This window comes from Scylla paramamosain, chromosome 7, assembly GCF_035594125.1.
Source record: "Scylla paramamosain isolate STU-SP2022 chromosome 7, ASM3559412v1, whole genome shotgun sequence".
Classification (NCBI taxonomy): Eukaryota; Metazoa; Arthropoda; class Malacostraca; order Decapoda; family Portunidae; genus Scylla; species Scylla paramamosain.
Window position 1 is genome coordinate 22889833 of NC_087157.1, and position 20783 is coordinate 22910615.

The 20783-nt window shown below is 44.2% G+C and overlaps 1 protein-coding gene across 5 annotated transcripts in view; it reads right to left on the reverse strand.

Annotated features, from left to right (window-relative positions):
• LOC135102230 (cyclin-dependent kinase 6-like) overlaps window positions 1-20783 on the reverse strand; it is a 164750-nt gene that overhangs the window by 75323 nt on the left and 68644 nt on the right. For 3 of the 5 annotated variants that reach the window (XM_064007104.1, XM_064007105.1, XM_064007102.1), the window contains exons 3-4: window positions 18022-18447; window positions 15292-15460 (exon numbers count right to left, since the gene is read on the reverse strand). In XM_064007104.1, coding sequence (XP_063863174.1) covers window positions 15292-15460; window positions 18022-18247 — 395 coding nt within the window. In that variant the 5' untranslated portion in view covers window positions 18248-18447. Of the gene's footprint in view, window positions 1-5710; window positions 5757-15291; window positions 15461-18021; window positions 18448-20783 lie in introns of those variants that run through there. The other 2 variants (XM_064007101.1, XM_064007100.1) reach the window with 1 other exon arrangement.

Genomic DNA, 20783 nt, shown 5'->3' on the forward strand with positions numbered 1-20783 from the left:
CAATGCCTTCGTAAGTAGTGATCCAAAAGGAGTGATCCAAACTGATCATTACCTGCCACACTACTACAGTGTTTGTTCCTGTTACTTATTTATGGTGGCGGTGGCGATGGCAATGGTAGTAGTAGTAGTAGTAATCGTAGTAGTAGTAGTAGTAGTAGAGGCGAAGGCAACAAACAACTTTTATCATAACCTATGAAATGACTCTTGCTATTTTCAGCGTCACCTTCCCCTTCCCCCCTTTCCTTCACTCCCCTCCCTCTCTCCCCCTCCTCCTACTCTCTTACTCCCTCCTGCCCTCAAGGTCCCTCCACTGCCCTCAGGGAACAGCGGAGGGGCCCCAGGGAGCACCCCCACGTCCCCCTCCACCTTCCACCTCCTCGGCCGGACACTGGGCTGTTCTTAGACAATTCCTGCTCTCTCTCTCTCTCTCTCTCTCTCTCTCTCTCTCTCTCTCTCTCTCTCTCTCTCTCTCTCTCTCTCTCTCTCTCTCCTATTTTTTTATTATTCTCTTTTTTCTTAGTTTGCTTAGTCTTCCCCAATGTTTTATTCGTATTTTTGTATTATATTTACGTTGTCTCTAGTTTTCTCCTGTACACCTCCTCACGGTCACTTTCACGATCATTGCTCTTCTTATTCCCGTTCTTTTTCTCACCTTATCATGCACCATACAATACTCGTATTTTATCTATATTCTGCTTTCTACATTTTTATCCAGTTCTTCCTCTTCTTCTTTCCCCTTTTATATTTTCTCATTAGTTTCGTAATGCATGTTGGTATAAACTGCCACTCACTCCCTTCCTCTTCCCCTTTCCTTCTTTTCCTTTATACCTTCCTTCAAAGTTTTTCTCGTTTTCACTCATCCGCTTTTCCTCTTCCTTTCAATATTTTAATCTTCCTCCACTCATTCCCTCATCACTCTTCCCTTTCTCCATTCTTTCCCTCACCTCTTTCCCTTTTCCTTCTTTCCTTTCCTCACCCCTTTCCCTTTTTTTTTTATCGATACATATCTATACTGGACTTTCCCTTTGTGCCTTCCTATCCCTCCCCATTCCTTCTCATTCTATTCTTCTCCTCCCCTCCCGCATGCAACTTTTATCCCGTTTTCTTTCAGAGCGGAGTTGTATTGAATTTCCGCATTTTCTTCTCACTCGTTTTTATGGTAGACTATGGAAAAGGGATTACGTGCAGTTCCCAGAATTAATGTAACACTTAAATTGATGGAATTCGAGAACAGAAAAGATAAGAAAACTGGAGTTGATGTATTTGTTGCAGCACTTAATCTCTCTCTCTCTCTCTCTCTCTCTCTCTCTCTCTCTCTCTCTCTCTCTCTCTCTCTCTCTCTCTCTCTCTCTCTCTCTCTCTCTCTCTCTAACAGCACAGAATTTCGCCTTTTACTTTTTTATGCTTAATCTCTCTCTCTCTCTCTCTCTCTCTCTCTCTCTCTCTCTCTCTCTCTCTCTCTCTCTCTCTCTCTCTCTCTCTCTTCCAGTCCATAGCGCTGTGACAGAGATGCTAATCCCTTCCCGTCACACAGGCAGCGGGAAGCTATAGAGGGCGGGATGAGAACTTGTGTTGCGCCCTAGGTTCCCACAAGGCCTACTCTCTCTCTCTCTCTCTCTCTCTCTCTCTCTCTCTCTCTCTCTCTCTCTCTCTCTCTCTCTCTCTCTCTCTCTCTCTCTCACGCTGGGAGGGTAAGGGAGGGCGCCGCCATGGGGACATAAATTGGTACTCCTATGAGAAGAGGTATCGCAGCGGCCTCCCTCAGGGTTAGGCAATATAACAGTCTACCCCTCCTCCACCTCCTACTCCTCCTATTCTTCTTCTTCTTCTTCTTCTTCTTCTTCTTCTTCTTCTTCTTCTACATCATCTTTGTTATCCTTCTTTATCCTACAGCATGCTGGGTAGTTTAGCCGCTACAAACAGCCGCGTAAGGGTCTACAAGTCTGCTGGTGTGCGTTCTTTTCAATTCATTTGCGTTCCTTCTCCTCCTCCTCCTCCTGTTTCTGCTCTTCTTTTTTTCCTTTATTCCTTCTCGCTCATACTCCCAATTCTTCATTTTCTCCTCCTCCTCCTCCTCCTCTTCCTCCTATTTCTAGTTATTGTTCGTGTTCTCATCTACTCTTCATTCTCCTGTCCCTTTCTCTTCTTTCTCCTCCTCTTCCTCCTCCTTGCAAAACAACACAACAAAACAAGAACGCAGTAAGTGGCCAGTTGACTTACACAAGGCACCTCATGAGTTCCTCCTCCTCCTCCTCCTCCTCTCGTCCTTTTCTTTCTTTGTCTTCATCTTCTGTAATTTACAATTTATATTTAGAAAGAAATATATTCATTATCTTCTTGTTCCTATTCATTTTCATTTTTCGTTATTTCCCTATTTTTTTCTTCTTCTCTCCCTCTTCCTCTTCTATTATTTCTACTTCTTTCCCATCTTCTTCGTCATCCTTACGTTGCTTTTCATAACCATCATTATCTCCACCATATTCTCCTCCTCCTCCTCCTCCTCCATTTATTTTCCTCCTTCTCCTCTTCGTCATCCTTACGTTGCTACTCCTACTCAACACCACTACCTCACTCCTTCCACCACATCCTCCTCCTCCTCCTCCTCCTCCTCCTCCTCCAGGTGCAGTTACTCGTAGCCACCACCAACATTACCTTCACCTCGTCCTTCCCTCCCTCGGGCCAGGAGTCTGACACGCAGCGGTCCTCCTAACAAAGTCCCAACACTCCCTTCGCATTAACCTTTACGTATTTCTCCCTCGTTAACCCCTTCCGTGCCTCTTGCTTCTCCGTACTTATCAGCCAAAGGAATCTAGCGTCTTCCTTCCTCCTCCTCCTTCCTTTCCATCCTCTTCCTCGTCAGTCTTTTCCAGTCGTAGTTATTTTTTCTGTCTCCTTATTATCTTATCTTTCCTCCTGCGGTTTCCTGGCTGGCGTCACCTCTCTCTCTCTCTCTCTTTCCCTCTCTCTCTCTCTCTCTCTCTCTCTCTCTCCCGCCCCCTCCTCCCTTGAAAGAATTAGAAAACGGAGTCTCTAGTTTTATGTTGTGCTGCTGGTTGCTCCTGTGAAGTGCGTCTGTCTGCCCTAGTGGCGCGAGTGAGATTTTTTTTTTTTTCGTTTACTTCCATCGATCTATTTTAATGAGGTCTAACGAATTGAAGGTATGGCGAATTGATTTGCTAGAGACAGAACGCCATTTATCGTCGCCTTGTTTCGTGTAGTTTAGTGATGGATGAACAACTATGAGCAACTGCCATGCACGCACGAACACACACACACACACACACACACACACACACACACACACACACACACACACACACACACACACACACACACACACTATTTACAACCACTCTATTGCATTAATTTTTATTGCTCCCTCCCTCTCTCTCTCTTTACTACTACTACTACTACTACTACTACTACTACTACTACTACTACTACTACTACTACTACTACTACTACTACTACTACTACTACTACTGCTCCTGCTGCTACTACTGTAATGGGCAAATAACTTATCATTTTTCTCTTTCCAACACAAGTAATCTCTCTCTCTCTCTCTCTCTCTCTCTCTCTCTCTCTCTCTCTCTCTCTCTCTCTCTCTCTCTCTCTCTCTCTCTCACACACACACCCTCCCCAGAGCTGCAGCATCTCGCCAGGAGCGCAACGCGTGGCCACAATTAGTGCTACAAGGCGAGGCGTGAGGAGAGACGGCGCCCGAGACATGCTAGGAGGGAGGCGCCGCGTCACGTTTCTTTCTTTCACAGCATCACCGCCTGACACCTTGCGCTCACACTCCAGCTCCCGAGGCCTCTTTGTCTCGCTCTATCTTCGAGGTGAACCGCGTGAGTGGCTGCGGGGAGTCTTAAGCACAGGTGAGAGAAGTGCTGGGAGGTGAGAAAGAGAGGGAGGGAGGATGTGGTGTGTGTGTGTGTGTGTGTGTGTGTGTGTGTGTGTGTGTGTGTGTGTGTGTGTGTGTGTGTGTGTGTGTGTGTGTGTGTGTTATACGTGCGTAGAAATGATGCCTGCCTGTGTGTGTGTGTGTGTGTGTGTGTGTGTGTGTGTGTGTGTGTGTGTGTGTGTGTGTGTGTGTGTGTGTGTGTGTGTGTGTGTGTGTGTGTGTGTGTGTGTGTGTGTGTGTGTGTGTGTGTGTGGGTGTGTTTGTGTGTGTCTGGTGTGTTTTTATCTGGTTTTGTGTTTTTATTTATCTTTTCTTTTTTTATGAAGCGTATGGGTTTTCGTTGCGTTTCAGACACAAGGGATTGCTTTATGTGTGTGTGTGTGTGTGTGTGTGTGTGTGTGTGTGTGTGTGTGTGTGTGTGTGTGTGTGTGTGTGTGTGTGTGTGTGTGTGTGTGTGTGTGTGTGTGTGTGTGTGTGTGTGTGTGTGTGTAGATAATGTCTTTACCTTTCACGTGCTTGTCTGAGCATGAGAGAGAGAGAGAGAGAGAGAGAGAGAGAGAGAGAGAGAGAGAGAGAGAGAGAGAGAGAGAGAGAGAGAGAGAGAGAGAGAGAGAGAGAGAGAGAGAGAGAGAGAGAGAGAGAGAGAGAGAGAGAGAGAGAGAGAGAGACCTTTTACCCTATAAATTATGAAAAAAAAAGCCGCTCCATTTCAAACATATAAAAAAAAATTAAAAAAAAACAGAATACATATATAATTCCTTTCCACCGTAAGAGATCAGAACTCCAAGACCGAGACCAAGACCTCAAGATCAAGACCTCAAAAGACAAAGAAAAAGACCTAAAGACGAAGACCTCAAAACCAAGACCAAGACCCAACCGAAGACCAGACCGTTCCATCCCATACACAGAAACAAGGACCAAGAAAATTGTTCCGTTAAATGAAGCACAACGATACTGTTCCGTCCCTTACAGCATAGCCGTTCGTTCCACATGAGAGAGAGAGAGAGAGAGAGAGAGAGAGAGAGAGAGAGAGAGAGAGAGAGAGAGAGAGAGAGAGAGAGAGAGAGAGATAAAGTTGCATATGTACTTTGCTAAAAACACACCTTCAGCTTCACCTCTTTCTAACCCCTCTTCGCCCCCCACCAAGGTCTTACCACTTGTTTTGCCTCCAACTTCCACTCTCCCCTCCACCGCCTCCCTGACTCTCCCAGCACGGCCCCTTCCAGTCCTTGTCCACTCCCTTCTCCTTGGCTCCCAGCTCTCGCTCCTGCTGCTCGCCTCGCCACCTTCACTCCTCTCTCTTAGCGTCTCCTTCTCACGTCCTCAGCCTCGAGAGGACTTCAAGTGTTTAGTGAGAACAGTTTCCAGGGATTCTGTGGTTGTTTCAGCTTGCTATTTCTCTCTCTCTCTCTCTCTCTCTCTCTCTCTCTCTCTCTCTCTCTCTCTCTCTCTCTCTCTCTCTCTCTCTCTCTCTCTCTCTCGCTTGGAATGGAAAATATGTAGGCGAGAAAAAAAGGAAGGGGAAATTGAAAGAAAAAATGTAAAAGAAGGAGGAAAGAAATGAAGAAAAGAGGAAAAATAGGTGTTTTTAATGTCTTCATGTTTTCTAGTTTTATTTTGTCTTTAAGAAACTATTAATACATATTCTTAGATTTTCTCCATTTTGTCTTCCTTTTCAGTCTATCCCCTTTAGTAAAATCAGTGATTCTTTTTTTAATTGTACGGACATACAGATCACATGACCCAGCCTTAATGGGGAAAAGACGAAATAAAACAAATAGCGCCGGTACTTAAGAACTTTACAACCTGACGAGAATAAAGTTAAGAGGAAACTAACTGCCATTTTTTTGAGCTGTAAAAGAAAAGAAAAAAAGCGGATCATGTTACTGAGAGGAAATGCTACACACACACACACACACACACACACACACACACACACACACACACACACACACACACACACACACACACACACACACACACAGAGAGAGAGAGAGAGAGAGAGAGAGAGAGAGAGAGAGAGAGAGAGAGAGAGAGAGAGAGAGAGAGAGAGAGAGAGAGAGAGAGAGAGAGAGAGAGAGAGAGAGAGAGAGAGAGAGAGAGAAACAGACACAGAGAAACAAAAACAAAACAAAAAAAAGGCATACAAGCAGAAGCAGACATGAACAAACACAAACAGAAACACAGTGACATACAGAGGCAGACAGAGACAGACAGACAGACAGACACACACACACACACACACACACACACACCGGCAGAGACAGAGACAAAGATAGACAGAACCAGAGACACAAAGAGACAGTCACCAGAAGAAACAAAAACAGATAGACAAAGTGAGAGATTACCTTTTTTTATTTATTTATTTTTTTATTTATACCGGCACATTTTTTTTCCCTCCAAGGCAGCACACAGCCAAGTCTCATACGATACCCGGGTCACGTCCAGACCAAGACCAAACGTGTTTTATGCCAAGGAATACTTTGAATTCTGCCGAAACCTTTAGTTAGTCCTCCTCTTTTTTATTTCTTTCCCACGTTGCTGAATCTCTCTCTCTCTCTCTCTCTCTCTCTCTCTCTCTCTCTCTCTCTCTCTCTCTCTCTCTCTCTCTCTCTCTCTCTTAATCATTCTTTTTCTCTTCCTCTCCTTTTATCTTTCTCCCATTTCTTTTCCTATTTTCACTCTACTTTCTTTCTTCTCCCTTCTTCTCTTATCCTTAACTCATCTCTCTCTCTCTCTCTCTCTCTCTCTCTCTCTCTCTCTCTCTCTGAATACGATGATTTTCTACTCCTCCTTTGTCATATTTAAGATTTTGCGAGTCACTCTAAATCTTTATGATGGAGAGGGACGCTGAGAGGGATGGGAAGAAATGGGGAGGAGAGAGAAGGAAGGGGAGGGGATGGGAAGGAAAGGGGCGTTATGTAGAGATAAGAGACCAGGCGGGATTTTAAGAGGGGCTTTTTAGGGGGCAGGGAAGACGTGGCCGGGGAGGAGTGCTGGGGTGTAGGATGTCGGGGCGTGATGGGGCGGGGGTGAGGCGTGCGGTGGGGGAGGGGCGGGGAGGTAGTGGCGGGTAGGGGCGGGGGTGTAGTGGGGGCGATAAAGGCGACACACTGGGCCGCGATGGACACGTGATAACCTGAGGGTCTTCACGGAGACTGTATCGTCACACACGTCACCGCTGCTTCACCTGACTGACTGGCTGACTGGCTGGCTGACTGACTGGCTGACAGGCTGGCTGGCTGGCTAACTGACTATGAAAGACCAACTGCTTTACTGATAACCTGACTGACTAATTCACTGATTTACTGAATGAGTGATTGCTTTATTGATATGACTGACTGACTGAAAGACCAATTGTTTTCTAGATAAATTGAGTAACTGAACAACCCACAGAAACTTTAACTACTTAGTGAATGAAGTGAGAATTATTGTTTTACTGGTAACCTGACTCACTGAATGACTAACTAAATCATTACGAAGTTACTGATAGACTGACTGACTGCTTTACCAATCTACTTCCTGAAAGACTGACTCAATAGTAACCTAAATCATCTACTATGACTCATGTACTGACCACTGATAAACTAAGTGAAAGACTGACTGTTTAACTGATATACCGAATAACCGAATAGACACCCAAAAGATCAGAATGAACGACACACTAACACCCTAATCTACTGAGTGCCTGATAAGCTGACTGAACGATTGCCTAACTGACTGACTGACTGACTGACTGAGTAACAAGTAAACAAGCCTTGACTTATCGCACGACAAAGGGACGGATGGAGTGACTGATTAAACGGATAACCGACAGATAAACTGGATTACTGAACATGCGGCATACTGATAAAGAACCGGCCGATAAACATAGACAAAGACACACAGACAGAGACCGAAAGACACACACACACACACATCCACGCACAGACTGACAGACAGAAAGAGACATACACACATGCATCGTTCTCCGTTAAAGAATGTCAGTAATTTGCACTTATCCCTCCCATTCAGTTCAGCGCTGGACATCCCGACAGCCGGACAGACCAGTAACCTACATAATCCCTCCTTTTTTGTAGCCGGACCACCCCCCCAAAAAACAGTACAACTCCTCCCACGCCCTCCCGCGGTAACCTGACAGGCGGGCCATACATTCTATACTACTGAGATAACGCGACAGCCTCCGCCCCACCGCTGCTACACTTTCCCGCTAACTAGGCGAGCTTACGGTTTCTTTTCATCCCGCTGGTCTGCATACCGCGGAGGTTGCTTAGTCTGACCTGACCATGCGTGACTATCTTGGTATAAGTTAGTGTAACGTAACCTAACCTAACTTGATCTATTCATCCCACCAGTTTGCATACTACAGTGGTTACGAAGTCTAATTTAACCAAGCTACACTTAGCCTAATTCGACTTAAATCTTGACTTAACCTTATGTAATCAAACCTAATCTAATCTATTCATCCCGCTAGTCGACGTACCACGGTGGTTACTAATTTTCATCTAACTAAGCGTAACTATCACAGCTTAAAGCCTAACTTAACCTAACTTGACTTAGGCTAACTTCACCTAACTTAACCTCTTCATCCCACTCCCCTACATAATGCACCAGTTACTATATAAGCAGTTTTACCCAACCAATCTTAATTAATAACCAAACTTATCTAACCAAACCTAAACAAGCCTGACTAATCCTACTCTTCACTCTTCAGTTTAACACACGACCAAGGTTCATATTCTTAAACACTTTGTTCTCTCTATGGACTATTTTCAAAGACCAAAGAGATATTTAGCTGGGTTCTCACGGTAAGTCTTTTTTTTTTTTTTACTTTCCTGTTAATGATGCAGAATCTGAGTTAAACGATCGCTGGAATAATGGAGACCATCCAGAAAAAAAATTCTAACAACTTCCACTGCAGGATGCTAAAACTAGCCAAGGCAAGGCACAGAAACATTTGAGAATATGATACAAGGTTACTGAGAAAGACTGAAATCTTATGTAACCCTAACCTACCTTACCTTAACTTACCTAACTTAACTTTCGCACAATCCCAATGTAAACGAGAACAAGACCATATAATAAAGTATTGTATCTATATGAACTGAATAACATACTTCTACACTCCTACTGCCATTTATGTAACACTTCACTTCCCGATACACAAAAAGGATGAATAATGATAAGCAGGTGGAGGACAGGTTGATAATGAGAGGAATGCAGCGACAGGTGAGATATCCGGACTCACCTAACGAGGTATGAGGGGAAATATGTGTGTATGAGTGTCTCGGGATCGGAATGTGTCACTGAGGGTGTAAATACTTGGGTTGGAGACGCCTCGACAGGTGTGAATACAATTAACTTCATACTTTATTCATTTAATTATCACGTTTAATTTATGTCAGTGCGGCGCAGAGTGGACCGGCCGTCAGTTATTTAATTCTTTGTCTTTACTTCATGTTTCCATAGCTAGTCTTCCTCGTCTTCTATTCCTCATTCCAATCTCTTCCCTTTCTACCCATCTCCCCTTCTTGATTTTGTCTAATAAGAATATGAATAGATCCGGGTGAATAGATAGAGAGAAGAACGGATAAATAAACTTCTGTTTTCACATACTGAAATGAAAACATATGCGCAATGTAAATACATACTTGATTTAATGGCAATGAATTAATAAAATATTATCCTTTTACATATTAAAGAGTACACACACACACACACACACACACACACACACACACACACACACACACACACACACACACACACACACACACACACACACACACCAACGTGCCACCCCAAGCCAAACACCAACTCACATCCAACACCACCACGAACACCATCACCACCAGGACACGGTAACCCAAGCCTCTCTCTCTCTCTCTCTCTCTCTCTCTCTCTCTCTCTCTCTCTCTCTCTCTCTCTCTCCACAAACACACACACACACACACACACACACACACACACACACACACACACACACACACACACACTCCATACCACCTGTAATCCAAGAGACAGGGCGGCACATACTATGGCAGGGCAAGATAACCTTATCAGGACTGAGCCAATATGAGAGGACTGGGAGTTAACGAAGAGATGCAGACGAAGGAAGAGGAAAAAGAAAGGTATAGGAGGAGGAGGAGGAGGAGGAGGAGGAGGGGAGAAGTGAGGAAGCTTATCACCCTTGGCTACCTGGCAGTCTGTGAGGCCCCGAGGAACCGCAAGCAGGCTGTACTGATAAGCTTCCTGCCTGGCGGAATTATTATCTGAAGCCGAAGGTCAGTCAGGTGGCGGGAGATAAAATTGTTACCTATTAGAAGAACGTAAGAGTGGAGGGTCGGTTTTTTCTTTCTTTCTCTCTCTCTCTCTCTCTCTCTCTCTCTCTCTCTCTCTCTCTCTCTCTCTCTCTCTCTCTCTCTCTCTCTCTCTCTCTCTCTAAATTTCCTTTTCATCCTCGTCCATACTTTTCTTCTTCACAGTTCCATCTTTAATCTTTCTACTTCACAGATACTCATTATATCTACTACTACTACTACTACTACTTGCTGTTGCTGATGCTGCTACGACTACTAAGCCTCTACAGACACCTCCATCACCCATACAAAAAAATAAATAAATAATTCGACCACCACCACCACCACCACCACCACCATCACCACCACCACCACCGCTACCATCACAAAAAAACACCGACTCACCTTTTCAAACATTATCACAACACTCTCCTCCTCCTCCACTTTCCTCCTCCTCCTCCTCCTCCTCCTCCCAGACCTCAACCATCCCACCCATTCCCACTAACATTAACATTACGACCACCATCACCATCACCATCACCTCTCTCTCTCTCTCTCTCTCTCTCTCTCTCTCTCTCTCTCTCTCTCTCTCTCTCTCTCTCTCTCTCTCTCAAGACATATTCCCTAACCACAGACTCAATATTACTAATTACTAACTTCCTCCTCCTCCTCCTCCTCCTCCTCCTCCTCCTCCTCCTCCTCCTCCTCCTCCTCCTCCTCTTCCTCCTCCTCCTCCTACTACTACTACTACTACTACTACCACTACTGCTACAAAAAAGCCATTACAGTGCCAGAAATCAACCACTCTCTAGAACCACTATCACTACCAACACAAAGAAGACACTGGAAAAAAATACATGAAAAAAAAAAAAAACATAATAAGAAGTTAAAAGGCATCGGATATTCAGTCCATATTTTTTTCTTTATTAAAATCCATTAGAATTCCTTCACTTGGTTCGAAATGATGGTAAAACACAACTACTACTACTAGGACTACTATACATTTGCACTACTGATAATGCATTGACTTCCATTACCAGCATCACTTTCTATGTAACTTAGAAAGGAGGAGGAGGAGGAGGAGGAGGAGGAGGAGGAGGAGGAGGAGGAGGAGGAGGAGGAGACTAAAAAACAACAGGAGGAAGTGGGAGTGGAAGAGATGAGGGTGGAGAAAGTGGAGGAGGAGGAGGAGGAGGAGGAGGAGGAGGAGGAGGAGGAGGAGGAGGAAGAGGAGGAAGAGGAGGGAGGCTGGGAGCAGGTTCCTTCATACCCATAAAAGCGTCCTCTGTTACGTTATCTGTCCTGCGTCACTCAGCTCTTACCTGTGTGTGTGTGTGTGTGTGTGTGTGTGTGTGTGTGTGTGTGTGTGTGTGTGTGTGTGTGTGTGTGTGTGTGTGTGTGTGTGTGTGTGTGTGTGTGTGTGTGTGTGTGAGCCATTCTTGTTCTTCGTACTTGTTATTGTAGGATAATAAATTCATGTGGTGGTGGTGGTGGTGGTGAAGATCATGGTGGTAGTCGTAGTAGTAGTAGTAGTAGTAGTAGTAGTAGTAGTAGTAGTAGTAGTAGTAGTAGTAGTAGTAGTAGTAGTGGTGGTGGTGGTGGTGGTGGTGGTGGTGGTGGTGGAAGTAGTAGTAGTAGTAGTAGTAGTAGTAGTAGTAGTAGTAGATACTGTAGCTTATCGCAAACGACCTTGTAAGCAGTGCCAACAGGTTTCCAGTAGTAGTAGTAGTAGTAGTAGTAGTAGTGGTAGTACTAGTAGTAGTAGTAGCAGTAGTAGTAGTAGTAGTAGTAGTAGAAATAGTCTTAGAAATAATAGTACTAGCAGTAACAATAACGACAGAACAAGAATAGCAGTGGCTGTGGTAGTAATAGTATTGATAATAGTAGTAATAGCACCACCACCACCACCACCACCAGCATTAGCGGCAGTAACATTAGACATGATAGTGGTAATGTTAGTGGCAGTGGTGGTTGTGGTGATGGCAGCGGTAGTGGTGATGGTAGTGGTACTGGTGGTGGTGGTGGTGGGTAGCCGCAGTAGCCCAACTCCTGTCCGAAGACCAGCTGTTGCCACGCTCTCTCCTCTCCCCCACTCTCCCTCCACCTCCTGCCCACCTCTCCTCCATTGCCTACCTCCTCCACCTCCCTCCTTACCTTCTTGCCAATACTTTTCAGCCTCCTCCACGCCTCCTCCTCCTCCTCCACCTACTCCTTTCTTCCAGACACGATGAAAAAAAGGAGGAGGAGGAGGAGGAGGAGGAGGAGGAGGAGGAGGAGGAGGAGGAGGGTGCAGCGTCTCAGCTGATTAAAGAGTAGAGACTGGAAGAAAAAGGAGGGTAAGGTGGGGGATGGAAGGTAGGATGAATGAGGGAGAGGAGACGTGAGGATAAGGGGGGGGAGAGAGAGAGAGAGAGAGAGAGAGAGAGAGAGAGAGAGAGAGAGAGAGAGAGAGAGAGAGAGAGAGAGAGAGAGACTACTACTACACTACTACTACTACTACTACTACCACCACCACCATCATCACCACCACAACCACTACTACTATACTACTACTCTTACTATTACTACTACTAATACTACTACTACAAAAAAGATCATTGGTGGACTGCCGTCATGTCACGTCCAATCAGAAGAGAATGTGTGTGTGTGTGTGTGTGTGTGTGTGTGTGTGTGTGTGTGTGTGTGTGTGTGTGTGTGTGTGTGTGTGTGTGTGTGTGTGTGTGTGTGTGTGTGTGTGTGTGTGTATTTCTCTAGGAGTGTCCACACGAGTCCATTGTGTGTGCGTCAAAGGCTACACACGAGAGAGAGAGAGAGAGAGAGAGAGAGAGAGAGAGAGAGAGAGAGAGAGAGAGAGAGAGAGAGAGAGAGAGAGAGAGAGAGAGAGAGAGAGAGAGAGAGAGAGAGAGACTGTCGAGAAAAAAAAATGAGAGGAGATAACGGGAAAAGAAATGAGAGCAAAGAAAAGGAGAGAAAAATGAAAAGGAGGAGGAGGAGGAGGAGGAGGAGGAGGGGGGAGATGGGATAGGGAAGGCAAGGGGTCAAGATATAAGGAGAGAAGTGGACGGGAGGGAGAGATGATGGGATGAGGGAGGAGAGGGCGAGGAGGCAGAGGAGGGAGAGGAGGGAGGGAGTTCGCGTGTTCCCTATCTCCACCATCACGCCGCCGCGCCACAAGACCCACCACCATTCATCAACCAACATTCCTAACCACCTTAATCGTTCTATGGTCATCACAACCACCACCACCACCATTACCGCCATCATCACCATCACCACTATCTTGACCAACCACCACCACGATCACCACCATCACCACTCTAACTACAGCTATCATCACCACCACCACCACCATCACTAAAACTATACCTACTACTATCTTGACCACTAGCACCACCATCACCATCAGTATCATCACCAAAACTACTACTACTACAGTCTGGACCATCATCACCACCAGTTATATTATTTTCAACCGCTACCACTGACACTGACAACTATTACTAATACTACCACCACTAACACCATCATTATTATATCATTAAGGTCATCACTACTACTACTACTACTACTACTACTTAACTGACGGCCTTTTCTTTTCCCACTGACACACAACACAACACAGATATACGAACAAATGGTTTCTAACTCCTCCTCTTCCTCCTCCTCCTCCTCCTCGTTCTTTTCCTCCTGTAGTCTGACCGTCCGTCCATCCCTCTCCCTTCTCCTCTCACTCACTCACTCTCTCCTTCTCTATCTCTCTCCTCATCTATGTATCTACCTATCCATCTTTCCCTTTCTCTGTCTGTCCCGCCTGTCTTCTCCATTCATTTACTAATTCACGTATTCATTTATCTATCACGTGCGTCCGTCTGTCTGTCTCTCTGTGTCTGTCTGTTTTCATTTGTTATGCGTTTTTTATATCATTCATCTGTCTGTCTGTCTGTCTGTCTGTCTGTCTGTCCGTGTGTCTTATGCATTTACTCATCTTTTTTGTATTCATCTGTTAATGCGGTTGTGGTGTTTCGGTGGAAGAGATGATGATAAAAGCTTATTCGTATATGGTATTAAAAAAAAAAAAAAAAAAAAAACATGTATTGGATATCAAGGTAATCTGTGATATTTAAGAAATCTTGAACAAATATTTTTTCTTTCCCATGAGTAACAAAGGTAAGCAACTAAACGAACACGCCAACAACGCCAACAACGACAACAACAGCAGCAGCAACAACAACAACAACAACAACAACGACAGCAACAAGTAATGAGGAAAAGAAGAAGAGGGCGAGAAGAATGGTAAGAAAAGATATTGTGATGATGTATGAGATAGAGAGGCAGAGAAAAAAAAAGTTGGAACATCCGGGATTTCTTTTTTTCTTTCTCGCGTCGCCAAACAAATTATGCCCAACAAAAATTAGACGTAGACTACAAAAAAAAAATAAATAAATAAAATAAAATAAAATAAAAAATAAATAAAAAAATAAATAAATAGATAAATAAATAAATAAATAAATAAAAATAAAAAAAGACAAAACACGACACTGAAGTTACATTAAAAAAAAATAAGGAAAAATGCAATTAAAAGTAAACGGTGAAAAGAAGAAGAAAAACAAACAAAACACCCAAAACACAACACGATCTTCACTTCAGTCTGGTATAATATAAAGAGATGCTGCATTAGATGGCTTTTAAGACGCGCTGTACACACACACACACACACACACACACACACACACACACACACACACACACACACACACCTCTTCTCCCTACACTATCCCATCTTTCTTTTTTCTTTCATTCCACTCTCGCCTCTCCTCCTCCTCCTCCTCCTCCTCCTCCTCTCCTCTGATGGCCGTCCTTTCTTTGTATGACTTTTAAATCTATCTATCTTCACTGTTATCGTCAATCTCTCTCTCTCTCTCTCTCTCTCTCTCTCTCTCTCTCTCTCTCTCTCTCTCTCTCTCTCTCTCTCTCTCTCTCTCTCTCTCAGTAGAAGGAGGAAGAGGTGGGAAGAAATTCATCCACTCACTCACACACACACACACACACACACACACACACACACACACACACACAAGGAACACTCACCTGACGATGTTGGGGTGTTCGAATCTCTCCAGCTGCTTCAGGAGAGAGATTTCCCTGACGGCGCTGACCGGCACGCCGTCCTCCGTCAGGGTGATGCGGATCTTCTTCAGGGCCACCACGCGCTCCTGGTTGCCCCTGTCCTTGGCGAAGTAGACAGTCCCGTACGCCCCTGCAGGGATGGGAGGCCACGGGGGAAGTTAGACACGTAGGGACTGGGGGAGGGAGGGGGAGTGGGAAGAGGATAGGTAGGTAAGGTAAGTTAAGTTGGTTAGGTTAGGTGAAGTGAATATGTTTGACTAATTGTGGATGTTTCTCTGTTAGATGTTAGGCAGGTGTGAAGTTAGGCAGGTGGATGGAGTGGAGAGTAAGGTTAAAAGTAAACTAAGGTGAGGTGAGGTAAGGTGAGTGAGTGTGTGTGCTTGACTGGGTGGGTGCTGCTGTGTGTGGGTGAATGTGTCTTTACTTTTCTGTTAGATGTTAGACAGGTAGGGAGTTAGGCCAGTATTCAGAAACGCTTTGCTCTCTCACCACGACCATTTCCACAAGCCACATATATGATCAGCCACGTTCTCACAAGTGTTTCTCCCACTAATAATGTAGGAATATTGTTAATCTGTTCGAAAAATCATAGGAACACCCTTAAGAATCCGTGTCACTTCAACTAAAGCCTTTTTGAGAGTAGTGAAGGTGCGGCGCATAACTGTTTCAGAACATGGGGCTTATACACGTGGCTGCAGTGGAAGTGAAAAGGTAGGTAAGAGGTAAGGTAAGGTGAAGGTAAGGTGAGGTAGATTAGGTAAAATGGGTGTGTTTGTTGGACTAGGTGGGTGTTTGGGTGGGAAGGTGAGCACTGGCTGGGCGGGTGGGTGGGTTGGTAGTAGTGTGTGTGTGTGTGTGTGTGTGTGTGTGTGTGTGTGTGTGTGTGTGTGTGTGTGTGTGTGTGTGTGTGTGTGTGTGTGTGTGTGTGTGTGTGTAGTAGTAGTGTGGGTCGGTGGGTGGATAGGTGTGTTTTTCTTTATTAATTTTTCTGTTCCTCTCATTGTCTTTCTACAGGTCATTTTGTGTTTCTACTTGTCTACCTGTCTAAACCTGTTCATTAATCTATCTAAATTTATTCAACTACCATCTAACTATCATCATATCGATCTGAATGCTTGTGGTTTTTGCTCTCTCTCTCTCTCTCTCTCTCTCTCTCTCTCTCTCTCTCTCTCTCTCTCTCTCTCTCTCCCTGACTCTAGGCCTTAAACTCCTCCACCACCTCTTATCTATTTATCTATATCTCCTCATCTCTGTATCTATCTCCCAATCTATCAGTCCTTTCTTATCTCCACCAATCTATGTCTGACCTTCTCAAAACCTTCCCCAAACCCAAGGCAATGAAAACTAATCCAGATCCATCATTTATTTTTCCCTTTCCTTCATTTCTCGTCCTCCCCAACAACACACACCTGGTTGGTTGGCCGTCTTACCTGTCTCACCTGCCGCTAATTAGTCCTACTCCTCCCTTTTACCTCCTCTTCTCTTTTCTCCGTGTCCTCTGCCCTCAAGATACGAGAGAAAAAAATAAAAAGGAGCGGCGATGCTATAAAACAAGTGGTCTTATAGTGTTTTTTGTTCTCTTTCCTATCACTTTTAACACTGCCAGCCGCCTGTTATACTGAGAGCTTATGCGTGTCTGCTCAAATGGAAGGATGTATTCTCTTGTGGCTTTTAATGTTTCATGTCTTTTATTGCTCCTCTTAGGGCTTATCTCTCTGTTACTCTTTCATCTCCTACTCTATAATGTTGTCCTTTCATCCCCGCCCTTCCTCTATATGCCATCCTGTTCTCTCCTCTCCTACTCTATCCTACACTTTCCTCTCCCATCTTACTGTTATGGTAACGTGACATAACCTACCTTCACCTTGTCTAAAGTAAATTAACATGTACTAATTTAATCCTACAGTAACTTAAATCTAAAGTGAACCATTGCAAACTTAACCAGATCTTACTTTACCAACCAAACTTTCCATCTCACCTAACTTAGTAACCTAACGCAATTCAGCACCCACTTATCTACTACTACTAAAGCCACCAAGCCCACCAACACTTTATAAACCCATCCACTTGAGTCACTAAAAGCCAACTAGATCAGCGTCCTTATGGCAACGAGCAACTCAAACTTACAGAAAGACAGAAAAAAAAAGATATATACAGAAGAAAAAAAAATAAAATAAAGAAAACGAAAGAATCAAACTAAGAGACAGAAAGAAGTAAAGAAAAAATAACTTCAATAAACTAAAAAATAAAGAAAAGGATACTTGTGTGAACTCCTAAAAAGAAAGAAGGCTAAGGAGGAAAGGACAAGAAAAGAAACAAACTTTAAAACTATACAAGATACAAGAAACTTAATAAAAGGATCAATATCACTTTCTTTTTTTTTTTAGTTGCTCCCCGTGTGAACTGCTGAGGGATAAGAACTAAAAGGAGGGGATGGCAGGAGGAATGCATCCCAACCTGCTCCATTTGTGTGAGTCCCCAAGTGTCTTATTTTTATGGGGCAGGACGCAGAGGGGAGCAAGGAGGGGGAAGGGAAAGGTTTCACTACTACTATTCTTTTTTCTTAGCTCCATCCATGCCGCCATCAGAGAGAGAGAGAGAGAGAGAGAGAGAGAGAGAGAGAGAGAGAGAGAGAGAGAGAGAGAGAGAGAGAGAGAGAATCACCACCACCTTCATACCAAACTCACTCACCGTTGCCAATGATCCGAATCTCTTGGTACTTGTCGGTCACCCTCACTCGGTCATCGAGGGGACTCACTGGCGGCCCTGTGGCGGCAGCGGCGGCGGTGGCGGCTGTGGGCGGGTGCAGGGGCTCCGGGGCAAGGGCGGCGGGCGGCGTGGAAGCTGGGGAGTCGCCGCCCGCTTGCCCACCGCCCGTTTCCCCTGGGCCACTGCCGCTGGAACTTGCCATGGTCATTACCGTGGGCTGTTGTGGGGTGGTCGCGGGCGTACGGTAGTCGTGGAGGGTGGGGGCGTGGCACAGAGGGGCGTGGGGATCAGCGGAGAGGATGGGCGTGGCGGGTGTGGGGTGAGGGAGGGCGTGGGTGTGCGTGGAACCCGCCTACTGCGCCTCCGTCACCACCTGTAGCCGCCTGCTTGTGTTGTCACCATCACCGCCTGGGGAAGGAGGAGAGGAGGAGTGTGAGAGGGAGTCAAGTAGTTTCTATTGCCAATAACATAACACAAAATGAGTGCTGATATAAGTAAATTTCTGGCAGTCTCGAGTCGGAGCTCCTTGACAGACGGTGAGTGAGTGAGTGAGTGAGTGACAGACTGACAGAGTGGGAGAAACAGAGGAAGGAAGGAGGGAGGGAGGGAGGGAGGGAGGGTGGGAGGGATGGAGTGAGTGAGTGAGTGAGTGAAGGAGTGAAGGAATGACAGACTGAGTAGAAGAAACAAAGGAGGATAAGTGAGTGAGTGAGTTAGGAGAGGAGGGACTAGGAGGAAAAGAGGTGAGTTAGGATGAGAGAGAGAGAGAGAGAGAGAGAGAGAGAGAGAGAGAGAGAGAGAGAGAGAGAGAGAGAGAGAGAGAGAGAGAGAGAGAGAGAGAGAGAGAGAGTACAAGGAATTTAGGACAATAGGAATAAGAGTAAGAAAAAGGATAACAAGAACTAGAAGAAAAAAATGTAAAGAAATGGACGAAGAGGAGAAAAATTAAGAAAGTATGGGAGTCATGATCCAAAACAATAATAACAACAAAAATAAGGATAATAAAAATAATGTCCAATAAAAAATAAGAGAAACAATAAAAGTCAATTCTTAGCAACAAACAAACAAATAAACAAACAAGCAAACAAACAAACCAACGCCATAACATTCCACTCAAGACACTGATTAGAACAAAAGGCACCGAAAAAAATTAAAACAAAAAAAGAAAACACGTAAAAACAGCCATAAAATTAGAATTAAGTTTATCTGATTAAAATTACAACCCTGTCGCATGATTCTCTCTCTCTCTCTCTCTCTCTCTCTCTCTCTCTCTCTCTCTCTCTCTCTCTCTCTCTCTCTCTCTCTCTCTCTCTCTCTCAGATAATCTTCCTCCCCTTTCCATCTTACTCTATCTCCTGTTTTTTCAATTTCTTCATTTGTACACACACACACACACACACACACACACACACACACACACACACACACACACACACACACACACAGGAACCAAGAGCAAGTAACAAAGATGGTAAAACAAGAAAGTGAGGAAGGCGACAGAAGACAGTGACAGAAGAACAAATGAACAGAAGAACAAAACAGGAAAAAGAAGAAATAAAAAAAAAATAAGGACGACGACGAGGAAGAGGAAGAGGAAGATAAGGGCACATAAAAACAAAAAAGATACAAAAAAATAAAAAAAGGAATGAAAGTAATAAAGAAAACAAGGAAAACAAAAAAACAAGACGATTGCATGATACCAACATAAGGAAAAGAAGATAAACAAAAGGAAGAAGAGAGAGAGAAGAGGAAGAAGGTGAATTAAAAGAGAGAGAGAGAGAGAGAGAGAGAGAGAGAGAGAGAGAGAGAGAGAGAGAGAGAGAGAGAGAGAGAGAGAGAGAGGGGGAACCTGTTTGCGTGTTCATATATTGAGTTATTTGCTTGTCGTCATTGTTTACTTCATTCTCTCCTATTTATGTCCTTCCCGTCTGCTTACCTGTCTGGCTTGTTTACAGTTCCCTGATCTATGTTCACCTGTTTGCTTATTCTCGCTTATTCGTTCCGGCTATAAATGGTGAAGCTTGTGTAGAAATTATGTGCTAAGCTTATTTATTTGTTTATTGCTTGGTTGTTTGGTTGGTTTGTTATTATTAGTGGTGGTGGTCGTAGTAGTAGTAGTAGTAGTAGATTATCATTATTATTATTATTATTATTATTATTATTACTATTATTATTATTATTATTATTATTATTATTATTATTATTCATTACGTGCTCACTTTTAATTTTATCACAACACCTTCGTGACGTTTCCTTATTGTCAACCTTTTACTTTCATTTTTTTTTTTGTTACTCTTTTGTCTTCACCAAGTTCTCCCTTTGACATCTTGTGGGTAATGGAAAAATAAACACATAATAATCTACAGTGTTTTTTTTTTCATGAAATGGTACAAATTTTCTCCAACTTGCTCTTACAGTTCTCCAAATCACCTCTCAATTTACCTTTACATACTCCTATTTTCTATGACTTCATCTCTCTCTCTCTCTCTCTCTCTCTCTCTCTCTCTCTCTCTCTCTCTCTCTCTCTCTCTCTCTCTCTCTCTCTCTCTTCTACTTACACGCAGCCTCCTTTTCATTTCCCCATCGTACTTTATTTTCCTATTCTCTTTCTTTCCACGCTTCTATTTTCCTCTGATGAACGCTTCTTAAGACAAACAGACAGACAAAGGCACAAAAAACACAGACACGCAAACACAAGCAGATACGTACACACACACACACACACACACACACACACACACACA